We start from the raw sequence: 27,025 nt of genomic DNA, 5'->3' as shown, positions 1-27,025 counted from the left end.
CGTCTCAAGTTGCTAATCGGACTGTAAACAATGACAGGCGCATGGAAGAGGAAGTCTTGGCCTGGATGTCCGCTGGCTACACCGGAAACCCCAAAATATTGGCCGTCGCCCCCAGAGTCTAATCGTCATCAGACAGATAGACGATGGGTTCCGAGATTGCTCTGTGATCAAAGCAACAGCTCCTCCAAAAACGTAGCCTGTACCTCACTCTGTCTTTGTGATCTCCAAAACATCAAACATGTAGAATAGATCTCCTCTCTAAGCTCTGAGGCATGAGTCTGGCTAACAGGTTATTCACTATCTCTCTCTTTCCCCGCCACCCTCTCTCTCTCCCTATTTCTCTCTCTGTTTTCCCTCCTCCTCCTTGCAGGCAGCGTTGTGGCATCTAGATGCGTCTGTCCAGCCACCATGCAGTGTTCTTGGAAGTCCGTGGTACTGCTAGCATTAGCCTCCATAGCCATCCAGTACACGGCCATTCGCACCTTCTCCGCCAAGCCCTTCAGCTCCCTGTGCTCCTTTGGCCCTAACCCTAACACTGACCTGGCGACCAGTGGTCCTGCTGTCAACTGTGGGCTCGGGGCCCTGGCAGGGCTGGGCCAGGAGACCCTGGAGGGCTTAGACCGAGGCTGTGATGAGGTCCTCTCCTCCTCCTCCTCCTCCTCTTTCTCCCTCCCCTCCTACAACGCCAGCAGGAGAACACATATCCTCATTCTGGCCACGACACGGAGCGGCTCCTCATTTGTGGGTCAGCTGTTCAACCAGCATCCTGAGGTTAGAATATAATTTGGCATGCAGTTGTTTTGTTTAAAGATCAAATAATAATCAACAATAAAAAATAATCACTGTTTTCATGTGAAAACTTTTAACTTGAACCTTTGCTTTTTTTTCCCACTGAATTTATATTTTATTGACAAATTGGACAGTCAAATATATTTTCCCATCTGTCATGGAGTCTATTTGGTAAATTTACAAAAGACTTTGATGGTAAGAAAAATTGTAGTTTGTGGGGTTTCCTGGTGGCTCAGTGGTCTAGGGCAGTGATTCTCAACCTATTTCATATCAAGGACCCCTAATTTAGTTCACATTAGGCCATGGACCCCCACTTGAATTTGTCTCTTGGACCCAAATCTCAGAATATTTTTATTGTTAGATATGATTTTGTCCAGAATTCCATGACTATCTGCATTGTAGGTAGAGAGATAACAGTGAAACTATGATCATAATAGTCATTCTTCTACATTCTCTAACTGTTAACTTCTTGTAAATGAAATAATGGTGAAGTTTAACAATTCATCACCCCCTGGAACCCCCTCAAGGACCCCTGGTGGTCCCCGGACCCCACGTTGAGAACCACTGGTCTGGGGCACATGCCTCATGGACGTGGTGTCCTGGGTTCGGTTTTGGCCCATTCCCCTTCTGTCTCCCATCTTTCCTATCTCTCTATACTCTATACTCCAATAAAGCAGAAATTAAAAAAAATAAAAAAAAAAATAGTTGATTGCTTTATTTAATGTACCACTAACTTTCTGTTTCCAGTTAAGTAGTAGGGCACAAATCAGCTGATTAAAGGATTGAGGAAGCCAGACGATTTCATTAACTCCTTTAATACCCCTTTCCTAACTATGGAATAATTGGTTTCAAATCTTAGAGTTTTGAAAAATAATCCAAATCATCAGTGAGGGCTTAATGAGACATTTGTATCATCCACTTTCAATCAATAACTTTGTTAGTATTCTTCTAACTTCCAATCTCTCAAAAAAATGATTTAATCTCACTCTAGAGAAAATCGTAGTAACATATTTTTCTTCTTCCTTCAGAATTTATGTAGGTGAAATAATTATCTAACCACTCTAACCAAAAAATCATTAAAAAAAAGAAAAAAGTTTTGTTGTTTGAGATGAGCCTAATTATATTCTTTTTTTGAAAATTGTCTATGCTGGAGATTACACATGTACATGCCTTTTTGTGATAATAGTTATTTGTTGTATATTATTATTTTGCTGTAATAATCTAATTAATTTTGTTTGTCTTCCAGTTTATTCATTTGATCAATTGATATACAAAGTCATCTATGCAGTGAATCGCTTTTCCAATTGAAGATGCTAAGATTTTCTCCTTTAATCTAGTTTTACTGTTAAATGTACATTTAATAGCATGAATGCGATTAGTGGATTCAATGTATTTTTTGAGTTAAAAAAATCAACAGTGAATTCTTGAGTCTTATTTTTTTATTTTATGAATTGGTTTATTTTTGACAGGGACAGTACAAATCAATTTACACTACTGTAAATTGCCTAGGATTGCAATTTTCCATTCGTAGTACCTAGAATAAAAATAATCTAACCCTAAGAATAAAGTATTTAAATCGCATGCCTACAGTTACAGTTACATGCAGTCACATGCATACACGTGACTTTACATCAACCATCGAGTAAGACATTAAGTACAACATCTTTGAAGGCACCAAAGAGGTAAAATAGATAAGTGGAAAGGACAAAGGTATACAAACTACAAAACATGTGTCCATAACAAGCAGACACACGAACAATGAACAGACATACTAATAATTAATGAACAGAAATACTAACAACAATGACAAATTAGCAGGCAGACTGACGAGATGGCCACATACAGCTGTACATAAACTATAAACTCTTGATAACTGAATAACTGAATGGACCACGGGGGAGTATCTTGTGGAGTATCTGTGAGAAAACCACAGGTCTGTAGACTGCATCTCAACATAGTCCCCTTCATGTGCGTTCAGAGGCCATCGTTCCACCAAGCACACCAAGTGACACGCATCCGGCATGTTGCCAGGTTGCTGCCAAACACAAATCATCTCCTGGCCTATCCGGTTGAGAGGTAGCCCAACATGAAGCACTAGTTGGTTGTTTTGTTGTTGTCCTGCCCATCTACCTTGCTACTGTAGAATTCTTCTTTCACATATAGTTCAGCCACAAGACAAACTTTCTGTTTTTGTTCGCTGAATGAGTTAATGACTGGAATGAGCTTTCGTTGTTTTCCTACTATTTCCTTTTGCCACATCTGTGGGTATTCTAAGTTGCTCCTGCATAACCTTCCTTACGATCTTGTTTCTTGTTGGTTGTTCCTCATAAACAGAGGGCTTTCCTTCATGCTCCTTTGTTGAAGGTCGAGTAGTACCAGTTTGAGCTTAGCATTTTCTTGGATCAATGTTGTTGTTACTGTTCGAAAGCTCGCAATCTCCTTCTTGAGCACAGCATTTTCTTTTTCAAGTCCTCAATAAGGGAATTATAATATTCTAAGAATGCCTTTAGGTCATAGGCTGCACATCGGACATGGGGCAGCAAGCATCATCAGACGAAATCTGTCAGGCTAAGCTGCAGAGGTTTGATTCTCTGCCCGAACCCAAGACGGGCCGGGTCGGGTAGGAATTTCCCCTCCATTCCTCGGGCCCGGGCCGGGACGGTCTCTTGGTTAGATATAACGTCTTTTTATTTTTTATTTTTTTTTATTTTTTTATAAATTGGGGTGGGGAGTAAGCTATTTGGTGTGATAATCAGAATGTTATATGTAGGCCCCGGATATATATAAACATCGAACAAAAAGTTTGGAAATTTGTGTTTGGTAGATTATTTCTCTGTTGTAACAATGCTTCTTGGCAATACATTTTATACCGTTGGAAAGCCTGTTTATTTCCCTTTTAAATGGTGCCCCATTTGTAAGGAACATGCATTTGTGGGATGAGCAGCACAGCTGAGTATGTGGGTTGCGCTCATGAAAAATTTGCCAAATCTTCTCTGCCAATGCCAAACAGCTTATTCTGCTGTTGCTATTGACTTTGAGCTTCCGGTACCCCCAGGTGCTGACAATCAGGTACCTGATTGGCACCTGATTGGCAGCACCTGTGAGCATGGGCCCTGCTACAGTGGTCAATTGGTGTCTGCTCCAAGAATCGGCATGCCACGTTTGTCTGATCTCGATAAGGCCTGTGCGATAGGGCAACTTCAAGCTGGTGTTCCACAAAAGCAAGTTGCGGCATTATTTGGAGTGAGCCATAGTACCATCTCCAAACTGAAGGCCAAGTTCCATGAAACGGAGGATGTCAGAGACAGACCGCGAAGTGGGCGTCCCAAGAAGACGACACCCCAAGAAGACCGGTTCCTCACCCTTTCAGCACTTAGGAACCGTAGGCTGTCTTCTACAGATTTGCAGTCAAGTTTTGCAGGACGATATGGCACACGGCTCTTGGCCCAGACAATCCGGAACAGACTGCACGCAGCCAATCTCCGGGCTCATAGGGCTGCCAGGAGGCCTGCCATGACCGCCCTTCACCATCAGGCCCATTTGCGCTGGTGTCGGCAATACCTGCACTGGAACCTGAACATGTGGAGGAATGTTATGTTCAGCGATGAGTCCAGATTCTGCCTACGGAAGTTGGATCGTAGGGTCAAAGTGTGGAGAAGACGGGGAGAACGCTATGCTGATTACTGCACCGATAGAGTAACACCTTTTGGTGGAGGCAGTGTGATGGTGTGGGGCGGCATCTCCATCACTGGAAAAACGAGGCTTGTCATCATTGGAGGCAATCTCAATGCAGAGAGATATCGAGATGAGATTCTGCAACCAGTGGCAATCCCGTATCTCCACAGTCTGGGACCGAACTCCATCCTCCAAGATGACAACGCTCACCCCCACAGAGCGGGGTTTATCAGAGACCTCCAGAATTTGGGAGTAGAGAGAATGGAATGGCCTGCCAACAGTCCTGTTGAACACTTATGGGATCAGCTTGGGCGTGCTGTTCGTGCTAGAGTGACCAACACTAGGGCTGCAACGGATCACAAAACTCACGGTTCGGATCGTATCACGGTTTTGAGTCACGGATCGGATCATTTTTCGGATCAGCAAAAAAAAAAAAAGGGTTAGGGTTAAACGCACTTTAAAAGTAGGTAGGTAGCAGCACAAACCAACAAGCACTTTAAAATGAATGTAGACACATTGTAGTATTGAAGTATTGAATTTAATTAATTTAAAAATGTGCTACTTTGGCTCTGATGCAGCCGCCTCTCTCTGTCTGTAGTCTCCACTCTGTAGTCTCGCTCAATGTCCCGCCCACAGCACTATCTGATTGGTTACACGTCACGAGTAATAGCCTATCAACACTGAAGGCTCTGCCACAGACTGGAGCTTCTCCTAGTGGAGCTGTGTGTGACGGGAAGGCAGCATGTTGCCCAAGTTGAAATAAACATCACAATCTTGCGATCTATTTCAATGATGACAGGCATGTCCAGTTTCCCAGTTCCACCACTGAAAACGCCCGAAGTCACAGCCTACGGGATTTCACTCAACGGAGGAGAAAGCGACGGCTTTTAAATCAGTCGCTCGTCCTTTTTTTTTTTCTTCCCTTACACAATCATTGCGCTTCAGAGTAAAACACAGCAGCATCGTCTGTATCTTTTCACTGCAACTCTGCATCGAGACTTAGGGAATTATTACTTTAAAAAGTAACAGCGGCAGTAAAACTGTATTTCTCACTTTGATGGTTAAACTTTGCAATTAATCCGCGGTTCATATGCGTTCCGAACCGTGGGGGCAGATCCGTACGGATCACGGATCAACTACGGTCCGTTACAACCCTAACCAACACAACCACGTTGGCTGACTTGTGACAAATCCTGGTTGAGGAGTGGAATGCCATCCCACAGCAGTGTGTGACCAGGCTGGTGACCAGCATGAGGAGGAGGTGCCAGGCTGTTGTGGCTGTGTATGGTTCTTCCACACGCTACTGAGGCTCCTGACTGTTTGTTAAATGAATAAATTGTAAAATTGCCAATATGTCTTGTTTCTTCCTTGTTACTGATAGACTTCAATCATCCAATCCACCAAACAACACCAAACAAGAGTCAATAGCAACAGCGGAATAAGCTGTTTGGCATTGGCAGAGAAGATTTGGCAAATATTACATCAGCGCAACCCACATACTCAGCTGTGCTGCTCATCCCACAAATGCATGTTCCTTACAAATGAGGCACCATTTAAAAGGGAAATAAACAGGCTTTCCAACGGCATAAAATATATTGCCAAGAAGCATTGTTACAACAGAGAAATAATCTACCAAACACAAATTTCTGAACTTTTTGTTCAATGTTTATATATACTGTATATATATAGGCATGCGCAAAGGCTGCTCGGGTTTGTTGAACCAACTGAAACAAGTTTTGCTTCCGTGTTATTCATTATTTTTGGGCCCGATCTAAGGTCTGCTAAGCTGGTCAAGAATTGCCTTGACCAGCCTTGACCAGCCTTGACTTAGTAAGTCCACAAGGATGCTGGCAAACTGTTAGCCTCCAATTGCCCTCCCCCACTGAGCCCCCAGACACTACCGCTGACCCCTCAAAGATGTCAAGGAGCACTTTGGAGTCATCCACTGTCTGCAAGGAGATGTGGGAAAGACGGTGAGGCTAGTGAGGCAGAGTCATCCGGTGGACAGGTGGTGGATGGTGGCAACAGACTCCATAGTAGAGACCCATCCTGCAGCCTGCACATGTGCCTGCAGGCACTGCACAGTTCATGCAGCGCCTGCAGGCTAGTTTGGGTCTCCTGCAGGCAGGTGAAGTGGTGCAGAACCTGCCCCAGTAGAAACTGCATTGTCCCAGGATTGTTTCCATCTTTTAGTTGGTTTTGGCACCACTGTAGTTACTGACCCTGTTCCCCCTTTATGGGATAAATCCAACAGTCTTTTATAAAAACAAGACTAAGAGTCTTACAGCCACGCAACGCTGAATTTTGTGGAAGCGTCCCTGCCAGGAATCTTGGGTCTCCCGATTGAGAGTCTGCAATCAAACTTGCGCTGCTAAAAACTGTCTTTTTTTGTATCTGTCATACATTAAATGTCCATTGTACAGTGTTGCAATGAGCAATGACTAGTATTTTCCATATTTTTTATATCCTAGGTCTTCTACCTGTTTGAACCCCTGTACCATGTCCAGTCAGCCCTCCTTCCTCGGCTGGCCCAAAGTCGTAACCCGGCCGAGAGGAGGGTGATGCTGGGAGCAGCCAGAGACCTGCTAAGGTCCCTCTACCACTGTCACCTCAACAGCCTGGAGAGTTACATACGACCCCATCCTACCAACCACTCCACTGACAAGCTTTTCAGACGAGGAGCTAGTAAGGGAGAAATGTCAGCATTGTCTACCGATCCTGTCTTTAGTCAGATTTATTTGTACTGCACAGTGATAAAAGAATTTCTCAAAGATGTGGTTAATATTACAATATTTGACATATTTAACAATTGACATTTATGCAATAATTTAATGTCAATAACATGACAATAAACATGCCAGAAGTGAACTGAAAACAGGGTTGCAGAAAAATTAAACAGACAAATACAACATGAAGGAAATTGTCAAAAACAAATAACAAAAAAAAGCTGTCTCTGGAACTGTTTAAGATATGATTTAAAAGCTAAGTTGTAGCAATCTAAGCGCTTTGTGCAGGGATTTCCAAAAGCCTAGGCAAAAGCAGACACATGTGAGTAGATAAATATAATACGACACATAGTCTAAGTCTGGCCTTACGCTAGTGCTCACTGTTTCCTGTGGGATTATCAATTTTTTTTATCTTATTTCCAAGTCTTAACTCTTAACTGCCCTACTGCTAAACTTTTCTCCCTCATAGACAATACTAATTTTAGTATCTTCTTATCAGCTAATTAAATTCTGTTTGCTCTCAATTGCTGCTGTTAGACACTTCAACACTTGGTTATGTTGTCAAGTGTATTATCCTCATATCAATCATATTCATATGAAGTGGGTTCACTTCAACACATATTTGCAGTGTGCATATGGAAAATCATATGTAGCCCTGACATTGTATTGCAATGCATTGTTTTATATTGTATTAAGTATTAAGCCACATTTGTACCTGCAATTCTTCCACCATGCAATGTGTCACCATTGTGTGTATTGTAACTGTGTCCCTGTATAGGCCGATCTCTGTGCTCCCCCCCAGTGTGTGAGGCTCCTCTGGGCCCTGGAGAGCAGAGCCTGGTGCTGGGGGATGAGGGGGAGTGTGCGAGGAGGTGTGGACCGCTTAATGTGTCGCTGGCGGCTGACGCCTGCAGAGAGAAACGCCACGCAGCCATCAAGACGGTCCGAATCCCCCAGGTCAGCGACCTCAGAGCACTGGTGGAGGACCCCAGACTCAACCTGAAGGTAGAAAAATAATATGGTAATCAATCAATAAATCATTACGATAAATCAGTCAATCAACATAGGCAGGACTAGAGAAAAGAGCAGAGGTAAAGACAGTGAGGGAAACTCTAGGGCTTTGCATTGTATTGGCCCTTATACATTGTTGTCATCTTTGTCCCTTACATCTGCCCTTTCTAGTCTACTTGCAATTATAGGATACACAAGTACAGACTTTTTCTTCTATTGTACAGTATTAATTGTGATATCGTTCTGGATTAAAGTGTCAGCTGAATATCTATCTATCAATCATTGAAGAGAAAGGGAGTTTAGAAACAAATGGAGACATGAGAAGAATGAGGAAAACTAAGAGAGAGGGGAGTAGGGAGAGATAGAAAGAGAGACAGAAATAAAGAAAAAAATAGAAGAGAGATGAAAGCAATGTCTCGTCTCCCCTGGCCAAGCTGAAGTAGATGTCTTAGTATCTCCACTGTCTTCAGATGCTGGTCAAACCTGTCTGCACCACAGCCTAGTTAGCTAGTTTAGCTTATTGTTCTTAAAGGAATAGTTCACCCCAAAATGAAAATTCACTCATTTACTACTTAACCCCAATGTCAGTTGAAATTCCTTCACCCAAACTAGTGAAGTTAACGCTGCCATCTTTTCACAGCTCCAAAATGAGCCGAAAATGTCCATCGAATTTCTCCAAACAGCTTATGCAGCAGAATCCAACTGTTTTGTAGCCAAACAATTGCACTGTGTGTCCAAAAGAACAATATTTACCTCACTATCTCACAGATTTCCCCCACTCACAAAGCTCCGGTCACCCTAAAACGACCTGTCAGAAGAGTCTTGCTGCCTTAAAGCAGTCCTAAGCTTCTACTTCCACGTTTGAAAGACGTACAGCTAGTGTTGGGTATCAAGAACAGGTTCCAATTTAGGCCTAGATCCAAATTGCCAAATCCACCGGCATTGATAAGTGACCGCACTAACAATTCCTCTAGTCGGTTATTAAACCATTTAAAGGAATAGTTCACCCAAAAATGAAAATTCTGTCATCATCTACTCCCCCTCATGCCAGTTGAAACACAGGTGAAGCTTGTCCATATAACACACAGGGAGGTTGCCAGCACAACTCCATAGCAGCCTTCTCCAAAACAACTGAAGTCAGTGGGGACCAGTTCTTCAGAGTTCCAAAAAGACCTACAGTATATTTACACCATAATTTAGTGCAAATCTTAACTACAGCTGATTGATTTGCAACAAATAATGGTGTATAGGTCTTTCTATTCACAGTGTGATTGGCTGTTTTTGTTTTAGAACGCTAAAGAACTGGTCCCCATTGACGTCAGTTGTTTTGGAGAAGGCTGCTACGAAGTTGTGCTGGCAACCTCCCTGTGTTATATGGACTAACAAATTTCACCTGTGTTTCATTTGGCATGAGGGTGAGTAGATGATGACAGAATTTTCATTTTTGTGTGAACTATTCCTTTAAACAGCTGGATGCTACTCCAGTAGCTGAACAACAACCTTTTTTACCCCCTTGTGTGCTGTCAATCGCAAACAATGACGTAATTTGACACTGGTGCATCACGTATGTACTTACCTTCATGTCTTTCGAAACCAAGGTCGAAACACCAGTGACGTTTGTAGGGTAGAAACACCGGTGAAGTTTGGAAGTCCATTTAATGCACACTGAGTTGGCTAGCGCAGCTTCGTGGGGGAGCGTATCTATGTTCCCAGGGTCCTATGTTCCCAAGGTCCTATGTTCCCAGGGTCCTAAGTTCCCAAGGTCCTATGTTCCCAGGGTCCTATGTTGCCATGGTCCTATGTTCCCAGGGTCCTGTGTTCCCAGGGTCCTATGTTCCCAAGGTTCTATGTTCCCAGGGTCCTAAGTTCCCAAGGTTCTATGTTCCCAGGGTCCTATGTTCCCCAGTTCAATATTCTGTTAACACACATTAACCCTCCTATTGTGTTCAGGTCAAATTTGACCCGTTTCAAGTTAAAATATTTCATACATAGTATCCAGTTTTTTTAAATTGGAACAAGGCTTCAAAACAGCTATATAAACACAACAAAATGGTTATCATTTTATTTGATTTTGAAGGTCTCTAACTCTAACCCTAACCCTAGAACTGGGGAACATAGGACCCTTTGTCATGTTCCTATTATGTGCCATATAAATCTGGGGAACATAGGACCCTGGGAACATAGGAATGACTCCCTTTGGGGAAGCCTTCTTCAAAACAACAGAAGTTGTTGGATGCAATTTCTTTAGAGTTCCAAAAACGGCAAATAAAAAGGCCATACAATTACTCCATACTGCTTGTGCAGCATAATCCAAGTGTTCTGAAGGCAAATGATTGAATGGTGAGTCTAAAGGTTTAATATTTACCTCATTATCTCCTAGATTTGCCACACTTGTTTTGCACTGTGGCAACCGGCACTACGGTAGCAAGCAAATTCTGCCTTCAAGCGCTGTCGGAAATATTGTAATTACGGGTAGAACGTACTTGAACGATCCAATAAAGTGGTAAACGCAGTCAGTGGCATATATTTTGTTTTTGTTCTGTGATGTTGACCTCCAAATACTTGCATTTTTTCACTTGCTCTTGTATTTTGTTCTCTTAAGTAAGGCATTATGCCAAACATGCCTCAACTGTTTTGAAAAGTGAGTTAAAGAACACTATAGTCTACATGATGAAATGTGATATGGACTGTTGCTAGGCAGAGAGTGAGTTGTTATTAAAAATGGTAGAAATTTCAGTGTCAAGTAAGTGGAGATGGGTTTTGACAGTCATTAGTGTAGGAGGTATAGAGGAAAGGGGAGTACAGAGCCCTGGGGTGTTTAGGTGTTGGTGATGACAGTAGGTGATAGGGTTGTGCCGACTCTGCCTGCCTGTGGACTCAGCAAATGAGAGGTGATGGATCATTGAGGTGGAGAGTTGATTTCATGATAAGGTTTTGCATAGCATTCTGCTTTAACAGATAGTGGCATTATAATAACTATACAATATAAAACAAGCAATTGGGAGAAGAATAACATTTAATGTGTCAGGTGTGTTTCTTTCATTGTTACCTGGCTCCAGTTCTAATGTTGAAGCTAGGTTGCGATCCAGCTCATCATGGAAACCCAATCCAAGCCACAGCTAGTGCCCATTGGGCTGGATACAGCTAGTGGACACACCACTACAGAAATATTTCCACAAACTAACACACAGACTTGGTTGGTGGTTAGAAGAGCTGACTCATTCAATAATGGATGGATGCACTGATCAACTGATATTTCTACCTGACCGGCTGTTGTATTGATTGGTTCTAGTGCTTTGACTGATTCAGGGAGCCATCCATCCGAATAACAGCTGTTCACTTGCTGAATACATGACTGACTAGATGAGGGATGGGTAAATGAACCAATCAATGCAGTTCCAAATTGATATTGATTGAACATGCAGTCACACGACTGCAGCCCCTCAAATACACTCAAACACATGCACACACACGTGCACACACACAAACAAATGATATACCCAACACAAACAAGGACAACTCACACACACACACACACACACGCACACACAAGGACAGCATGTACCATGTAGTGTTGTGCCAGGAGCCTTCGCCAAGCTAGCTCTGATTTGATAGATAGTGTTATGTAAGTAGGAGAGTGGTTCCATTGGTCTGATTTGATTAGCATCACCCAGGCATGTATGAAACATGTCAGCAGAGCTCTGGTTATTGACTGGTGATTGGCTTCAGTGTTCACCAACCCTGCTATTTTTTAAGATGATTCAAATGTTGCTTCTGCTTCACCAGGCACTAATACACTCTGGAAAGTGAAAGGAATGATGAGAATGTGGTTGAAAATACTTTAAAATTAAGGCTGACCGAGTGCAAATTAGATCATAGACCTTACCATTTCACATCCATAATAATAAGAGGATGGAGCCAAAATATCAAACAATGTCCACTATAGGACATAGGTGAGAGACCCAAAGGTTCATGTTTTTCCTCATCTCTTTCCATAGACATATTATTAGATGACTACACCAAATATTACCGCTAATGTTACTGCTGCAACTACTACTGCAACTGCTCATTCTACTACTGCTACTTATACTGCTACTACTAGTACTACTGCCTGCTATTACCACCTCTATGGAAAGCCGTTTGAGCATTTATTCCATATCCTTGATTTCAAATGGCAGTGCGCTTTACTAGTTACACATTTTGTCTTACTAGTTCGGCATTTTGTCTTACTAGTTACACTAGTAAGGCTCTTTTTGACCTTACTAGTTAACTACTGAGGGCCAAAATGCTTACTAGTAGAACTAGTAAGAGCTAAAATGTTTACTAGTTACACTAGTAAGGGCCAAAATGTTTACTAGTTCAACTAGTAAGAGCCAAAATGTCTACTAGTTGAACTAGTAAGGGACAAAATGTTTACTAGTTGAAGTGAAATAGTGTGACTAGTAGACATTTTGGCCCTCACTAGTTAACTAGTAAGATCAAAAATGGCCTTACTAGTGTAACTAGTAAGACAAAATGCAGAGCTAGTAACACAAAATGTCCAACTAGTAAAGCGCACTGGCGTTTGATATCAAGGATTTGGAATAAATGCTCAAACGGCTTGCCATGCTACTACCACTACTACTGCTACTACAAGTACTACTACTACTGCAGCTATTGCTACTACAACTACTGCTACTACTACTAATACTACTAGCGCTACTACCCTGATGTTTAATAGAGACATTCAGAGCCATCTAATAACATTACTGCTAATGTGATGATAATGACTATTATTATCATTAAGGTGGTCCAGCTGGTCCGAGACCCACGCGGCATCCTGGCATCTCGTATAGAGACATTTCGAGACACCTACCGGCTATGGCGTCTGTGGAGGGCTACCGGACGTCGACCCCATAATCTGGATCTGGGACAAATCAACACAGTCTGTGAAGACTTCCTCAGCTCTGTGTCTACTGGCCTGGCTAGACCAGCCTGGCTCAGAGGGAGGTACATGCTGCTCAGGTGAGGAGGACAGTGACACTATATGAGGACATGTAGATGGGCTATTCTGCTAACAAATATACATCCTTAAGGCAATATTCAATATTAATACTCCACTGACCTAGTATTATGCATGAATGCGCTCTGTCTCCACTAGTGCAGTAATATTATGGTGTCTGCAAGTCAGTTAAATTTAAGCCTTTTTAAATGTTTAAATGTCAGAACTTGTTGATGCCAGTTACAATGATATATAAGACCAATTTAACAATTGAAATAAACGTGAAAGTGAAGACAACTGAAGACCTATCAGAATATGGTGTAGGTCTGTGTCTGGACTGATTTCAGACAGAAAAACAGTACACCAAGAAATCACAACATTTTTAAGATCTGATTTTGAGGCTTACAATGGCATATTTAAATGAAAACCCATAATGCCACCCATTTCAAGAATTCACATATGTTATTTATGTGCCCCTGTCAGTGTTTGTGAACTTGAACCACTCTTTCTTAAAACTAGAAATCAGAGCGAGAACACTTTTTTGAGATGTCACTGGGATGTAAAATTAGTTGCTCCATAGACAATGAATGGGGAATGCTATATTCTAACATTGCTAACAGGTATGAACCAGAACGTATACCTTATTTGGGTGCAAGAACTCTACTCTATAAGAAAACTATTATGAGTCAATAAACATCCCAGTGACTTCTCTCAGGGGTTAGTTCTAGCTGAATTTGTAAAAAGGGTGGCTTTCCCCTTTAAGACCTTGAGTTTAGATAACATAATTTAACAGACTTTTTCAGGATCTGTTAGGCTTACAAGTTATGTCTTGAAATGTAGTAACTGTAATTGTCCTGTTTTTACTCAATACAGTACAAAATATAAGAACTACAATATGCAATAAATACAATCCGTACATTACACAATGTACACTACAATACAATTTATAATACAATATACAATATAACATACAACACCAGGAGCGTGAGTGTTATGAATAATGTAAATGCTAAATGATAAGTGATATATGGTATTGCACAGTAGGTAAGTGGTAATATGATATAAGTAGTCAACACTGACAGCACAGTGGTAGTGCAGTGATGAGTGCAATAACAGAACAACAGTCCAACAACTGTACAATAACTAGTGTCTTGTGGTTAGAGGTTTGCCCAAAAATTCTCCATTGACTCTCACTTCAACACATCAACCCAGTCTGATGTCTCCAAGTGTGTAGCCTGTGTAGACTATTATGTTACCTATGATAACTTTAACTGTATTGCTTTACTACTGAGTCCCCATCCATTGTCCCTCACATTGTATGATAACTTTAACTGTATGACCTGCTTTACCACTGAGTCCCCATTCATTGTCAATGCCGCCCCCTAGCGGCACAAAGTCAACATTACAGTTTGACTAACTGACTAATTAACTAACGAACTAACGGACGGAGACGGACATAGTCTCTCCTTTGGTGGGGGACAACTATGATTAGTTAATTACTTTCTTTAGTTTGTTAAAAACTTGCTCTTGCTTGTTTTTATAGTTATCCTTTCTTCTTCTCCTCTCCTGGGCCAGGTATGAGGACTTGGCCAGGTCTCCCCTCCAGAAGACCAGGGATTTATACGGTTTCCTCGGCCTGGTTCTGGACCACAGTGTGGAGGACTGGATCGTCAACAACACCCGGGGCAGCAGCGATCTGTCAGCCAGGCAGAAGTTCACCACAGTTCGCGACTCGGCAGCCAACGCTGAGAACTGGCGGCTGAAGCTTTCCTTTGACATGGTGGTTTATACTCAGACCGTCTGCCAGCCGCTACTGGAGCTGCTGGGATATAAGATTGTGTCCCACCCTGGAGAACTGAGGAACCTCTCGTACTCTCTGGTGGAGGACAGGACGTTTCTACCATTTTTGTAGCAATGGAGGACATCTGTCGTGGATTTAAGAAACCAGCACGACAAGAAGCTACTGTAGTTTTTGCAGCAGAGAAGGATTTCCTCATTGCTACACTGATTGATTGCTCTGTGGATTCTCTCTAGCTCAGAAAGAACATGATGAGGATGTTTTTGGAAGAAGAGCTGTGTCCATCCATCTGTCTAGAATTCAAAGTTTTCTAAAACCATCTTAAATCCTCTCCACTTGGCGTCAGTGTTACCAGGGGATGTCTGGTAATTGTAATTTGAGCACCCCCACCAATTTTATCCTGTCCCAAGCAACCATGTCCATGATTTTCCTCAACTACCTCAGTAAAAAATCCAGCCAAAATTTTTTTTTTTTTTTTTTTTTTTTTTTTCAGGAGAGCCATCTTGAGATATTTGAGCCACATTATGTCGAAAAATAGAATTTTAGAATTTAAGGAATTACTATTTTTGAAACTTTTGTATTGAGAGTTTGGAGAAACAATATAGGGTTGCAGAGTTTATTAAGATTTTAAGCAACAGTGAGATTGTGGCATAGCCATTTAAATTTTACTTTGATAACAATTTATTAGAAGCATCTGGTGGAGATGTGTGCATCATTGCCCAGAGTTGTTGATAGACATGCAACAAGTCCAACATCTGTTCACCTATCGCAACAATAAAGCCATTTGGATTGATCTTTGAAATTGCCACCATCATGAGGCAATTATCACCTTTCTGATGACCCTGGTAAAACTTCTGTCATCTGGAGAGGGCTTTAGATTTACACAAAAACAGAACATGATCTTTAACTTTTTCTGGCACAAGTCAGATCTTTTCTTGACTGTATAAGCAGAGTAACATCTGTGGTTTCACTTATTTATTTATTTAAACAGCCAAGAGAAGAATAGATTCTGGCACAAAGAGTTAAAACCAGTGTCTGTTTACATAAAATATTTTAAGTTTAGTGCTTCATGCAACACGAAAAAGGTTATGAAATAAGATTAGCTGCAAAATAAGGATGGTAATAAGGATAGCGGCTTTATGTAACTCAGTTAAGGGTCAGTTCAGCCTGATCCAAGTATCATGGCCAGGTTTAGTACGCTTAGAATTCAATCAATTCACCATGTTGATTTTCTCCCAAATTCAAATATTTGAAAAGATTTGAGAAGGTTGTCATATGCAACCTAATGATTGAGAGTGGATGCTTTGTCATTGCCAAATGAATTGCACTTTGTTCTTTATATTTTGAATTGATTGATAGTGAATTGGACCCAGTGTTGAGAGAGCTTTGAGGTTTGCCAAAAACTTCTTAGTTTTAAAGGTGGTGATATGTGGATACTTTTTGAGGCAATGTAGATGGGCGATATTGGCTGGGACTTACTGTACATGGGGCTAAACAACCAGTGGTTAACAGAGTGGGCCATAAAGAACAAAAGTCGCTGGCAACACTGCCAAGTGATATTGCCTCAAAATGTTGTCTAACTTTCACAGCCTCAAGACCACCTATATCTGTTTCCTTCTCATAGACCATAATGATCTTGGTACTTTTGGAATCTAGGATCTGTCTCTTGGTCTATTTATTGATTGATTTATTGATCGATTGACTGACTGGCCTATTGGATGGTCAGTCTGTTGGTACACAACTATTTTTGATGTTTTTATATGGCTGCCTTAATGATTTGTGGGGAGATTTTGCACTACTACTGGCCTCTATTCAGAAAGCCAGTGGTGATGTCAATGCTGATGTCATCACTACCAGGAAAGAGCACAAGACAGACTGATCTGTCCGTAGATCCAGACATAGATACACTGTATTAACTTTACTGGGGATGGTTCACTGTCTTCAACAGTTATGTAAATGTACCAGAGTTCATACTGTCTACTCTGTGTTGTGCGTGGTTTCAGAGGGAGTTACCTTTGATACAACTAGAGCTGAAAGCTCAGCTTCTTTCTCAAGGTCATCACATACAGCAGCAATGTGAGGCAATGGAAATGGTCCATTTGGCTAATGGGTATGGATACCAGTAGTTTTTCATGGTACTTTTGTTCCCTGAATCCCATCAAAACTGTGTTCCATTTTCCAGTTCTCATTCAAACTAAAGGCAATACTGCCCATCTGCATTGCCCCAGGACCCATATTCCTACATAGTTAGCCCATAATATGCTGTATGTGGGCAACATTTTCAGGCAATGGAAATGGCCGATACCACCCAGCAGGCATGGGGGTTGGTAACCATTGGCAAATCAGTGTGGACAACATAGCAGACGAAAAGGAACAAAAATCCCAGTGAAAAACACTGCTTATCATAATTGTGTAGGGATAGAATGTTTTTTGGACAGTGGTTTTATTTAGCTGCCATTTCCATAGCATCCCTGTTAGCCCGCATTCAGCCTCTGGCTGGTTAGGAGATTTTAGCTCCAGCCTGAACTGAGCGGTGCAAGCCACAGGCTAACATGCTCGTAAAATTTGCATCGATGTGATTGTTGGAAAAATTACCCATCTACATACCTTTAGATTGTTGTCTGTGGATAATGGCCTTAACTCAGTCATGCTGTCTGTTGATCTGACTAATGCGAATGTTGATTGATTTGTACATCAAGATATTGTTACAAGTAATGTGCTGAATGATTTGACTTAAGGCAGTACTACTGTTGACATGATCTGACATGCTGCGATGATGTATGATAAAACACCTGTGCAATAAATGAAAGCAAATGTTGCTGTCCACCTCAACTGTGCTGTTTCAACAATGCTGTTTCAGTCTACATCGCCTGCCTGTTAGCTTGTGTGCTGCAATGACTGCCCTTGCCTCTCTCTCTCCGGGGGTTGAGGCTGGGGCTGCACATACCCTGCTAGGTTGACACATTGCATTCTTTCATGTTTTTCTACCAAAATGAGGGTGGGTGATTGCTGAGTTGCACCTAAACATCCAGGTTTAACCTTGCTAACAAGTACCTCTCTTCAGCTGAGCAGCTGGAAGTGTTTAAGTGGATTTGGGTTCTCCACTTGTGTGTGAGAGCTGGCCATTGCAACAGTGCATTAGTGTCGGCAAGGCAAGGCAAGGCAATTTTATTTATATAGCACCATTCAGACACAAGGCAATTCAAAGTGCTTTACAAGGGCATAGAAATAGATTGAAAATAGGACATTAAGATGACATTAACATTGCATTTAAAGGACATTAAAAGCAAGAAGACAAAAAGACACTAAAATTGCATTTAAAAGACAATAAAAACAAAAACAAACAAATAAATAGTTATAGATTAAAAAGAGGTTACGTATTTAATTTATTGGAAAGCCGCAGTAAACAATAATGTTTTAAGCCCTGATTTAAATGAGCTGACAGTTTTAGTGTATGATGAGTAGAAATGTTTATTTTGCACTGCATATCTACTCACTCACAACTACGCATTACTGTCTGTCCATACCACCTGGGGACTATAATGAAACTGCAGTAAAATATATACATGAATATTCTTGCACACTTTTATTAATTGATAAAGTGAATTTAACATTTTGTAATGCCATACCATTGTGAACAAGCACAGATCCTCTGCTGACTCAGGCACGCCCTCTAGAGGCCATCTGATGAAGCACAGGCTCCGTGCAAACCGTCCCTGAGTGAGTGAGTGACTGAGTGACTGAGTGAGTGACCTGAATTTGTCACTTTCTGCCCCCGGCCACACGGGAAAGATGTGGTGTGGGCTCAGCCATCGCTGATGCTCATCCCACCTGTACCTTGTGTTCAAGCCTGGAATAGGCTCAGCAGGCAGTGGATTCCCTACTTAACTAATAATTAATGATAATAATGACAAATGTATGTATGGGACTGCCGTAAACCCCCGATTTTTCTTGAATTTGATCTCACTGTTTCGTGAAGCAGTGGATGTAGCATGCGTACAAGCATCAGTAAGTGGAAAAAATATGTTTTTCTGTGACAACAGTGTCCTTTAAAACAAATTTTCGTAAATATGCAATGTAAATGATCAGGGTTCCTACACATTTTCAATTAAAAAAATCCATACTTTTTACAGACCTTGATTTGTTTTGAAGATTTTGTCTGGTGTTCAATATGATTTATGCAGATAGACATCTTGCCCCTGCTAACTAGGTCATATCACTGTATAGATGAAGATTGTTCTTCACAGCGACAAATATCAGAATATGTGAGATGATTGGCAGGGTTTCTACACGGTTTCCATTTTAAAATTCCATATTTTTCCCAGACCCTATGTTCTTGACTGGATTTGATTTTGGTCGGTATTTGATATAATGCATGCTGACAGCGGCTGGGTAATAAGAGCGTCCCTCTATCTGAACATTATTCTTCACATCAACAAAAACTGTGGACTCAAAATGGCTCTACAGCAACATAAAAGCTAGAATTATGTGTGTATCGGAACTGAACCACAACATTTTCCATACTTTCCCAGACTTTTTTTCAAATTCCCAAACTATTCAAGACCTGGAGATGATCAAATTAATTTTTAATACTTTTCCAGACTTTCCAGACCTGCGTAGGAACCCTGAATGATTGTATGTCAGAACTGTAGATAAAGACAACTCCCCATTCAAAGAGATATGTCTTGTCTTGTTAGTCACAAACAATGAAGAATGGGTCCACCCATGTGTGAGTCACGCTTAGCCATGATGCATGAAGCTTCAGTTAGAGCAGTGGTTCTCAACATGGGGTCCGGGGACCACCAGGGGTCCTTGAGGGGGTTCCAGGGGGTCCCTAGCAAATTGATGAATTATTAAACTTCATTATTTCATTTACAAGAAGTTAACACAATTAGAGAATGTAGAAGAATGACTGTTTTGATCATAGTTTCACTGTTATCTATCTACCTACAATACAAGATAGTCCTGGAATTCTGGACAAAATCATATTTAACAATAAAAATATTCACAGATTTGGGTCGGAGAGACCAAATCTCATCAAATGGGGGTATGTGGCCCAAATGTGACTAAATTAGGGGTCCTTGATATGAAAAAGGTTGAGAATCACTGAGAGTGTCTACCTCAGCACAAGTGCCCACACTGCAGGGGGTGCTTCTCCCAAGCAGTCCAAACAGAATAGACCTTTAAATAAGAAACAGATTTCATTTCTGAATCTACTATTGGTCTGTCATGATGATGCTTTGTTTATACATGTTAATTATATTTATCCAGAGAATGTTTTCTGACCACATGTCTTATTTTTCAGCAACACCATGAGTCATGAGTTTTTAGTCCCAGAGGTGCTCACATTTTAAGATTCTGTTGAGACTGAGAATCACGCAGCATCACACATTAAAAGACTCACACTTACATCACACATTTTTCAGTGCAAGTGAAGAATTATACAGGCTCAAAACACTGATAATGGACTATGATGTTATGTTATAGGATGAGTGTGTATGAAGCAACTACACCCCCCCCCCTCCCACCATCTACACACACACACAACGGCAATTCAAAGTGCTTTGCATAAATAAAACAAAAATAAAGACCTAGATAAAAAGACAGTGCAAGAAGATTAAAAAGATGAAGAAAAGTGAAAGTGCATTAAAATTTTAAAACACATTTAAAAGAAAATATAAAAGATAAAAGATGTATTACAGTGCAGATGCGTGTTGCCCTAAATTTCTTAAAAAGCCCTGGCGAACAGAAAAGTTTTAAGCCCTGATTTAAAAGATTCTAAAGTGGAGGCAGACCTCAGATTTTCTGGAAGTTTGTTCCAGGCATGAGGAGCATAACAACTAAAAGCTGCTTCTCCATGCTTTGTTCTGACCCTGGAACAGAAGCAGACCAACACCTGAAGACCTGAGGGGTCTGGTGGGTTCATAACATTGAAGGAGATCAGAAATGTATTTTGGTCCTAAACCATTTAGTGCTTTATAAACATGCAACAGAATTTTAAACTCAATTCTGTGGCACACAGGAAGCCAATGCAGTGATCTCAGCACTGGAGTGATGTGGTCCATGTTCTTAGTCCTGGTCTGAATCCTGGCAGCAGCATTCTGGATGAGCTGCAATTGCCTACTAAAAATAAATGCATTTTTTCAAGTATTTCAAGGTCCTGCTTGGACATGAATTCTTTAATTCTTGCGATATTTTTAATGTGAGAGTAGGCAGATTTTGTAATTGTCTTGATGTGGCTGTTGAAGTTTAGGTCAGAGTCCATAACTACACCAAGAAAGCCTGGATAAATGATGTAATGGTGTTCTCATTGATATACCGTCTTGATATTCCATCTGTCCTGGTATGGATCTCAGCAGTGACAGTCATCTCAAAGAAAACACAGCAGTGGTAAGAGAGAGCAACATCAGTAGCCACAACCTTAGAGATATTAAGACCTTTTGAGAGGAGAGGAGGAGAGGAGACAAGGAGAGGGGGAGAGGGGGAGAGGAGACAAGGAGAGGATAGGAGGAGAGAAGACAAGGAGGAGAGGAGAGGAGAGGAGAGGAGAGGAGAGGAGAGGAGAGGAAAGGAGATGAGAGGAGAGGAGAGGAGAGGAGAGAGGAGAGGAGGAGAGGAGGAGAGGAGAGGAGGACAGGAGAGGAGAGGAGGAGAGGATACAAGGACAGGAGAGGAGAGGGGAGAGGAGAGGAGACAAGGAGAGGAGAGGAGGAGAGGAGGAGAGGACAGGAGGAGAGGAGAGGAGGAGAGGAGGAGAGGATACAAGGACAGGAGAGGAGAGGGGAGAGGAGAGGAGAGGAGAGGAGGAGAGGAGACAAGGAGAGGAGAGAGGAGACAAGGAGAGCAAAGGAGGAGAGGAGAGACGGAGAGGAGAGAGGAGAGGAGAGGAGGAGGTTATAAATTCTAGTTATTATAAAGGGCTGCCACTCCATCTCCTTTCTTGTCTACTCTGACTTCGTTCATAAAACAAAAATTAGGAGGGGCTGATTCAAATAAGAACAGCTCCACTATTATTTTGGTCTAACCAAGTTTCAGTTAAAAACATCAAATCGAATTGGCGTTCTGTGATAAAATCATTGCCTGCTAAAGACCTGACATTCAATAAGGCCAAGGCTGTGTTAACAACATTCTCCGGACTGAGATGTCCCTGAGCAGAATGCAGCTTGTGAGAGACTGTGCATCCTTCTGCTTTGAGACCAATTGGTCCAGAACATCCTTCTGCTTGGTCTCAAGTAGAAGGATGTTCTGGACCAATTGATGCACACACACATGCACTGAAGTAAAAATAGCTGACACACCAGATGTCCCCTCGATCCCCCGGTGATCAAGTCATATAATGCAGTTCTGTCGATCGGTCTGTTCTTTCGTTCGTCCATCTATCCATAACCACTGATCAGATTTTGATGAAAATTATAGAGCTCACCAATGCGTTTGGGCATTTTCAAAATTACACTAAGGGGGGCACTACAATTACTGGTCACAAATTGAAAAAAATTATGTTTTGAGTGGCATGAAATTTGGTGAATTTATCCAGCTGTGCTTCCAGGGCCATCATTGTATGCCATATTGGATTTTACCCCATTTTGAGTTTTCTGAAAAACAGTTTAGTCTAGTCTACAGTTCTCCCCTGAAGGCTTTTCCTTTATGTACTTAATTGGTCCAGAACATAGACTAAAAAAATTGCCATATGGACACATATTAGAAGAAGTGAAATTAGCTACTGAGACCATAAATCTCTTGTCGAAAAAATATATTGACTTTATTATTTTGAGTGAGAAGTTGAGCTGTGGTCCCATTGACTTGAATGGAGTTGGGTGGGATTTAGAGTCTTTTTGGAGCTCACCCTAGCGGACATTAGAGGAACTGCAGTTTTCACCACTTCCTGATTGGCTTCAAAATTCACCTGTGGTTTTGGCCGCTTGGTCCAGAATGGGGATTGGACTATTTATACAATCAGATAATCAGCCAATAGGGGGTACCACAAATGTAAAAAAAAATTAACAACTAGCAAACAACGCAAGTGGCCCTACAAAAATATGTTTGACCTTTTTTCACAATTGTATTACTTATTTTATCTGATTTATTGGAAGACAGCTGCAAACCACATGGTATAAGCCGTTACTGATTGGCCCAGAGGGCGACTGCGCATAGGTGTGGACTCGAATCACATGACTTGGACTCGAGTCACAAATTTGATGACTTTAGACTCGACTTGACAAAATCAAAAAAGACTTGCAACTCCACTTGGACTTTAACACCAATGACTCGTGACTTCACTTGGACTTGAGCCTTTTGACTTGAAAAGCCTTGATACCTTCCCCCAAACCCAAAGATTAAAAAGTATGTTATTTAAAAAGTGTGCCACGAATCAATTCATTTCCCTTCATTTCCTGAATCAACTAACGTTAACGCTATTCATTCCCAGCAAGTCAACAATTCATTTCCCAGATCCACTTTGTTTGAACCGATCTGACAGCATCCAATCAAGTTGCAGGAGAGAACCATGAAGAAGTAACGTTATGTTACTGAGCGCCAGTTGGAAAAAATGATACCAAAGATAATTTCGTTCGCGTACAAAAACTACAAAAACGAATTGCAGTATGCAAAACGTGCGGGTCAAAAATTACAGACGGAGATGCAACAACTTCCAACTTTGTTCGACATTTGAAGCTGCACAAAGAACGGTAAGTCAAGGCTAATAAATTAACATAATTAGCGAGCCAATGCTTAGCTAACGTTACCCGTTGCGTCCACCGCAGAGCCCCCCCCCCCCATAACACAGGCTCAGTGTCGGCCATTGTACAGCAATGATCTGTTTAAACAGACGAGAGTGTTGCAGGTTCCCTCCCCGACTCGTACGTTGATGTTCACCTGAAACGAGATGAAAAATCGGCTTCTAAAAAAGCAATCATGATTTGTGTAAATTTAATATATTATTACTCTGTTGTTAAAATGGCATTACATTTGGTGAAGAGCACATTATGACTTGTTTAGGACTCGAAACTCAAAGTTTAGGACTTGGGACTTGACTTGGGACTTGACTCGGGACTTGCCCGTCTTGACTTGGGACTTGACTTGGGACTTGAGTGCAAAGACTTGAGACTTACTTGTGACTTGCAAAACAATGACTTGGTCCCACCTCTGCGACTGCGTCATTAGTGGGGGATGACATGTTTACTGTTTCCTTATTCTTCGACGTTTTACAGTAAAACCAAGTTGAAAGATACTAGAGTTTTGTTATATGGTATACCAACCAACTTGCCACACTAGATTCAGGGATTCAGTGTCTTACTCAAGGACACTGCAGCAGGGTGGGGGTTTGAACCTGGGTCCTCTGGTTGAATTATAGTGTTATTACGAACTACACCACCCTGCTGTCTTAACATTAATAGTCATTTTAGATCGTTAGGGTTAGGGTTTTTGCTTTCTTTTGACACTTCTGATCTTTCCTTCTCCCCAAAAAAACAACCACACACAGGACAGAAAATACAGCCGTTTTTACTTTATAGAAGACAGCCTCATCCATTTTGCAAAAATAATTCTATAATACACAAAAAACTGCTTAGTCTGAAAATTTCAATTTCATAGTAACAGACTCTCCAAGAACAGGTTCAAAGCTATCAGAGAGAGAGAGGAAGAGAGACTGACAGCGGCTCACAGACAGAAAGAGAGGGAGACGGAATAAGAGTTAGGCAGACAGACAGAAATTCTGAGACAGAAAGCAATACAAACAGGAAAGCAGGGGAAAGCATAAAACTGAACTGGATTCATAAGAGATCATGTATTTTAAAAAGAGAGAAGGTTGTGCAGGAAAAACACCTTTTGAGGCATGCAGTGAATGTAGGAAATGTTTTTTTTTGGGGTTTTTTTTTTATAATTCACATGAAAATGTAGATTCACAGCAACAGTCCAGATACAAAATACAAACAAATGCAAACAAATAGGGAAACTAAAGTTTTGTCTTTATACTATCACACAATAACAGACAGGTTTGTGAACTATAATGTAGGCTGATGTAAACACTAGGAGAAGAAATCCCTCACTTTCTCTTGATGTCACAGCTCCCATTTGAGGCCATTTTGAGGTGGCCATTTTATGTCCTTCCTCTTAAACATTTTGTTGAGGGGCAACTTGAAAGCATAGCCATATTAGCCAAGGTCCCACACTGACCGTAGCCAGTCCCATACAGAATTGCTCCATCTATACATTGAAGTGATGCGTTGACATTTTGAACTGAAGTCTGTTATAGATCTTTTGGTGGGTACTTTAAACATCATGGGGAAAAAAAAAATGTGTCTTTCAGCTACCCTGCTAGCAGTCCTAGCATTCCTCACAGAAACCACTGGGCACTGCTAGCTGCAAATGACCTCATTAATTAGCTTACTGCAGCTAGTGGTATCCAATGGTTTTGAGGAAAGCTTACGGTGACCAGATGTCCCGGTTTGTCTGGGATTGTCCCGGTTACAAGATGGGTGTCCCGAGTCGCAACAAATATCTGTAAACCACTAAAATGTCCCGGTTTTCAACATTCACTACCAAATTGTCCCGGTTTTCCCCACAATTAAAATAATAATAATAGTATTATACTTGTTTTCAGCGCTTACATAGACGTTTATCATGTTCTGTCCCGCTCATTATTACCGAACCCAATCAAAAAACATAAACAATGAATGTTTTGGTGGATTTTTGGAGACAAAGCATCATTTTTCGTTTGCTGAGGCGCTATCCATGGTGCTGAAAGGTGCAGTCACTAGGTGGGCTAAGCACTGAAATAATTGTCCCCCATCCTGATGAAAACGCCTATAGCACGTGCATGAGCGCATACATGTGCACGTGCATGAACCTGCGGTACACTCAAGGGTCCCGGTTTGGGGGTTTGAAAATGTGGTCACCCTAGGAAAGCTAAGAAGCAGGGTTGATGGGGGAAGACTGTCCTTAAAACAAGAAACCAAACTCCTACCAGTTCCAGACCCCGACTTCCCTGTGGAGGGGGGGGGGGGGGCAAGAGAAAAGAGGATTCATAAGTTTCACAAAAAGAAGACATTTTTCTGTTAAATACCAGTACAGAAACGTTTGGCGTACAGAAACTTTTTCCCGACATTGTCACAAGTACACAGTGATGAAAATTGTCAGACTAAATTAAAATCCAAATATCAATGTATCCCTTAAAGGACTCGGTTCAGTTGATAAAAAAAACAAACAAAGCAAAAACAGCAGTTGTCGTTTCAATTGATTCTCTGGAAAACTTAGTGTTAACTAGAATCTCTATCTACTGCATCTATGTAGGCACATAATGTACATTATTGGAATAAGGAGGCATCTATACAAATAAACAAGACATGGTAACACTTTACAATAAGGGTCACTAAGTTAAGGGTTAGTTAATGGTTAATAAGGGTTAGTTAATGCTTAATTAACAGTTAACTAATGTGTAATTTACTAATGGTGTTCATGTTAACTAAGGTATTAATTTATACATTATTTAATAGTTTATAAAGATGACTATTAAAGTGGATACGGACAACTTTTCAACTTTCCCCCCGTTGTCCCCCCCTAGCGTTTCCAAGTGGTATTGTTGTTTGCGCAGCTGTCGCAAAGACAACTGGATCACTTTCTGTTAGAGCCTAGCTCCGTGCAATAGAACAAACCATCTGTCTGCTTATCAACTTGATCATAACACAATATAGTAACTTTCACCACTGCTCATTTTAGAAAGGCCACTGCAAGAAAACATGTTCTTTGTTTAGATTATCAAACGGACAATGGATCATTTGTTTGTTTCTGGCTGTTAGCGTTAGCTAGCGTTCTAATGCTAGCAGCCAGAAACAAACATAGTTAGATGTTTGATTCTTTTGTTCCAGAAACAAACATAGATGTTTGTTTCTGGCTGGCCGTGGCTTCCTTGTAGCTCCTGGTTCGTTTTCTGGCTGCTAGTGGTAGCGTTAGCAACATGGCTAACGCTACCGCCAGCAGCCTGGCTACTGTCCAAAGCAAGAAACAACCGTAAGAATCCCAATTTGAACTAGAAACCCTGATCTCAGTGCT

General features: G+C 41.3%; 1 protein-coding gene across 1 annotated transcript; it reads left to right on the top strand.

The window, feature by feature from the left end:
- The first annotated feature begins 408 nt into the window (after window positions 1–408).
- LOC139646585 (carbohydrate sulfotransferase 1-like) lies at window positions 409–15,094 on the top strand. Its single transcript, XM_071522488.1, has 5 exons — window positions 409–771; window positions 6,936–7,149; window positions 7,969–8,195; window positions 12,988–13,205; window positions 14,758–15,094. Exons 1-5 carry the CDS (start codon window positions 409–411, stop codon window positions 15,092–15,094), a joined length of 1,359 nt encoding a protein of 452 aa, XP_071378589.1.
- The last annotated feature ends 11,931 nt before the right edge of the window (window positions 15,095–27,025 follow it).

The sequence above is a fragment of the Centroberyx affinis genome, unplaced genomic scaffold (genome assembly GCF_046629955.1).
Source record: "Centroberyx affinis isolate AG114_WGS23_722 - 3 ecotype Tasmania unplaced genomic scaffold, CSIRO-AGI_Caff_v1 ptg000996l_1, whole genome shotgun sequence".
Taxonomy (NCBI): domain Eukaryota; kingdom Metazoa; phylum Chordata; class Actinopteri; order Beryciformes; family Berycidae; genus Centroberyx; species Centroberyx affinis.
The sequence above is the reverse complement of the archived record's forward strand: the minus strand, read 5'-3'. Positions and strand labels throughout refer to the sequence as shown.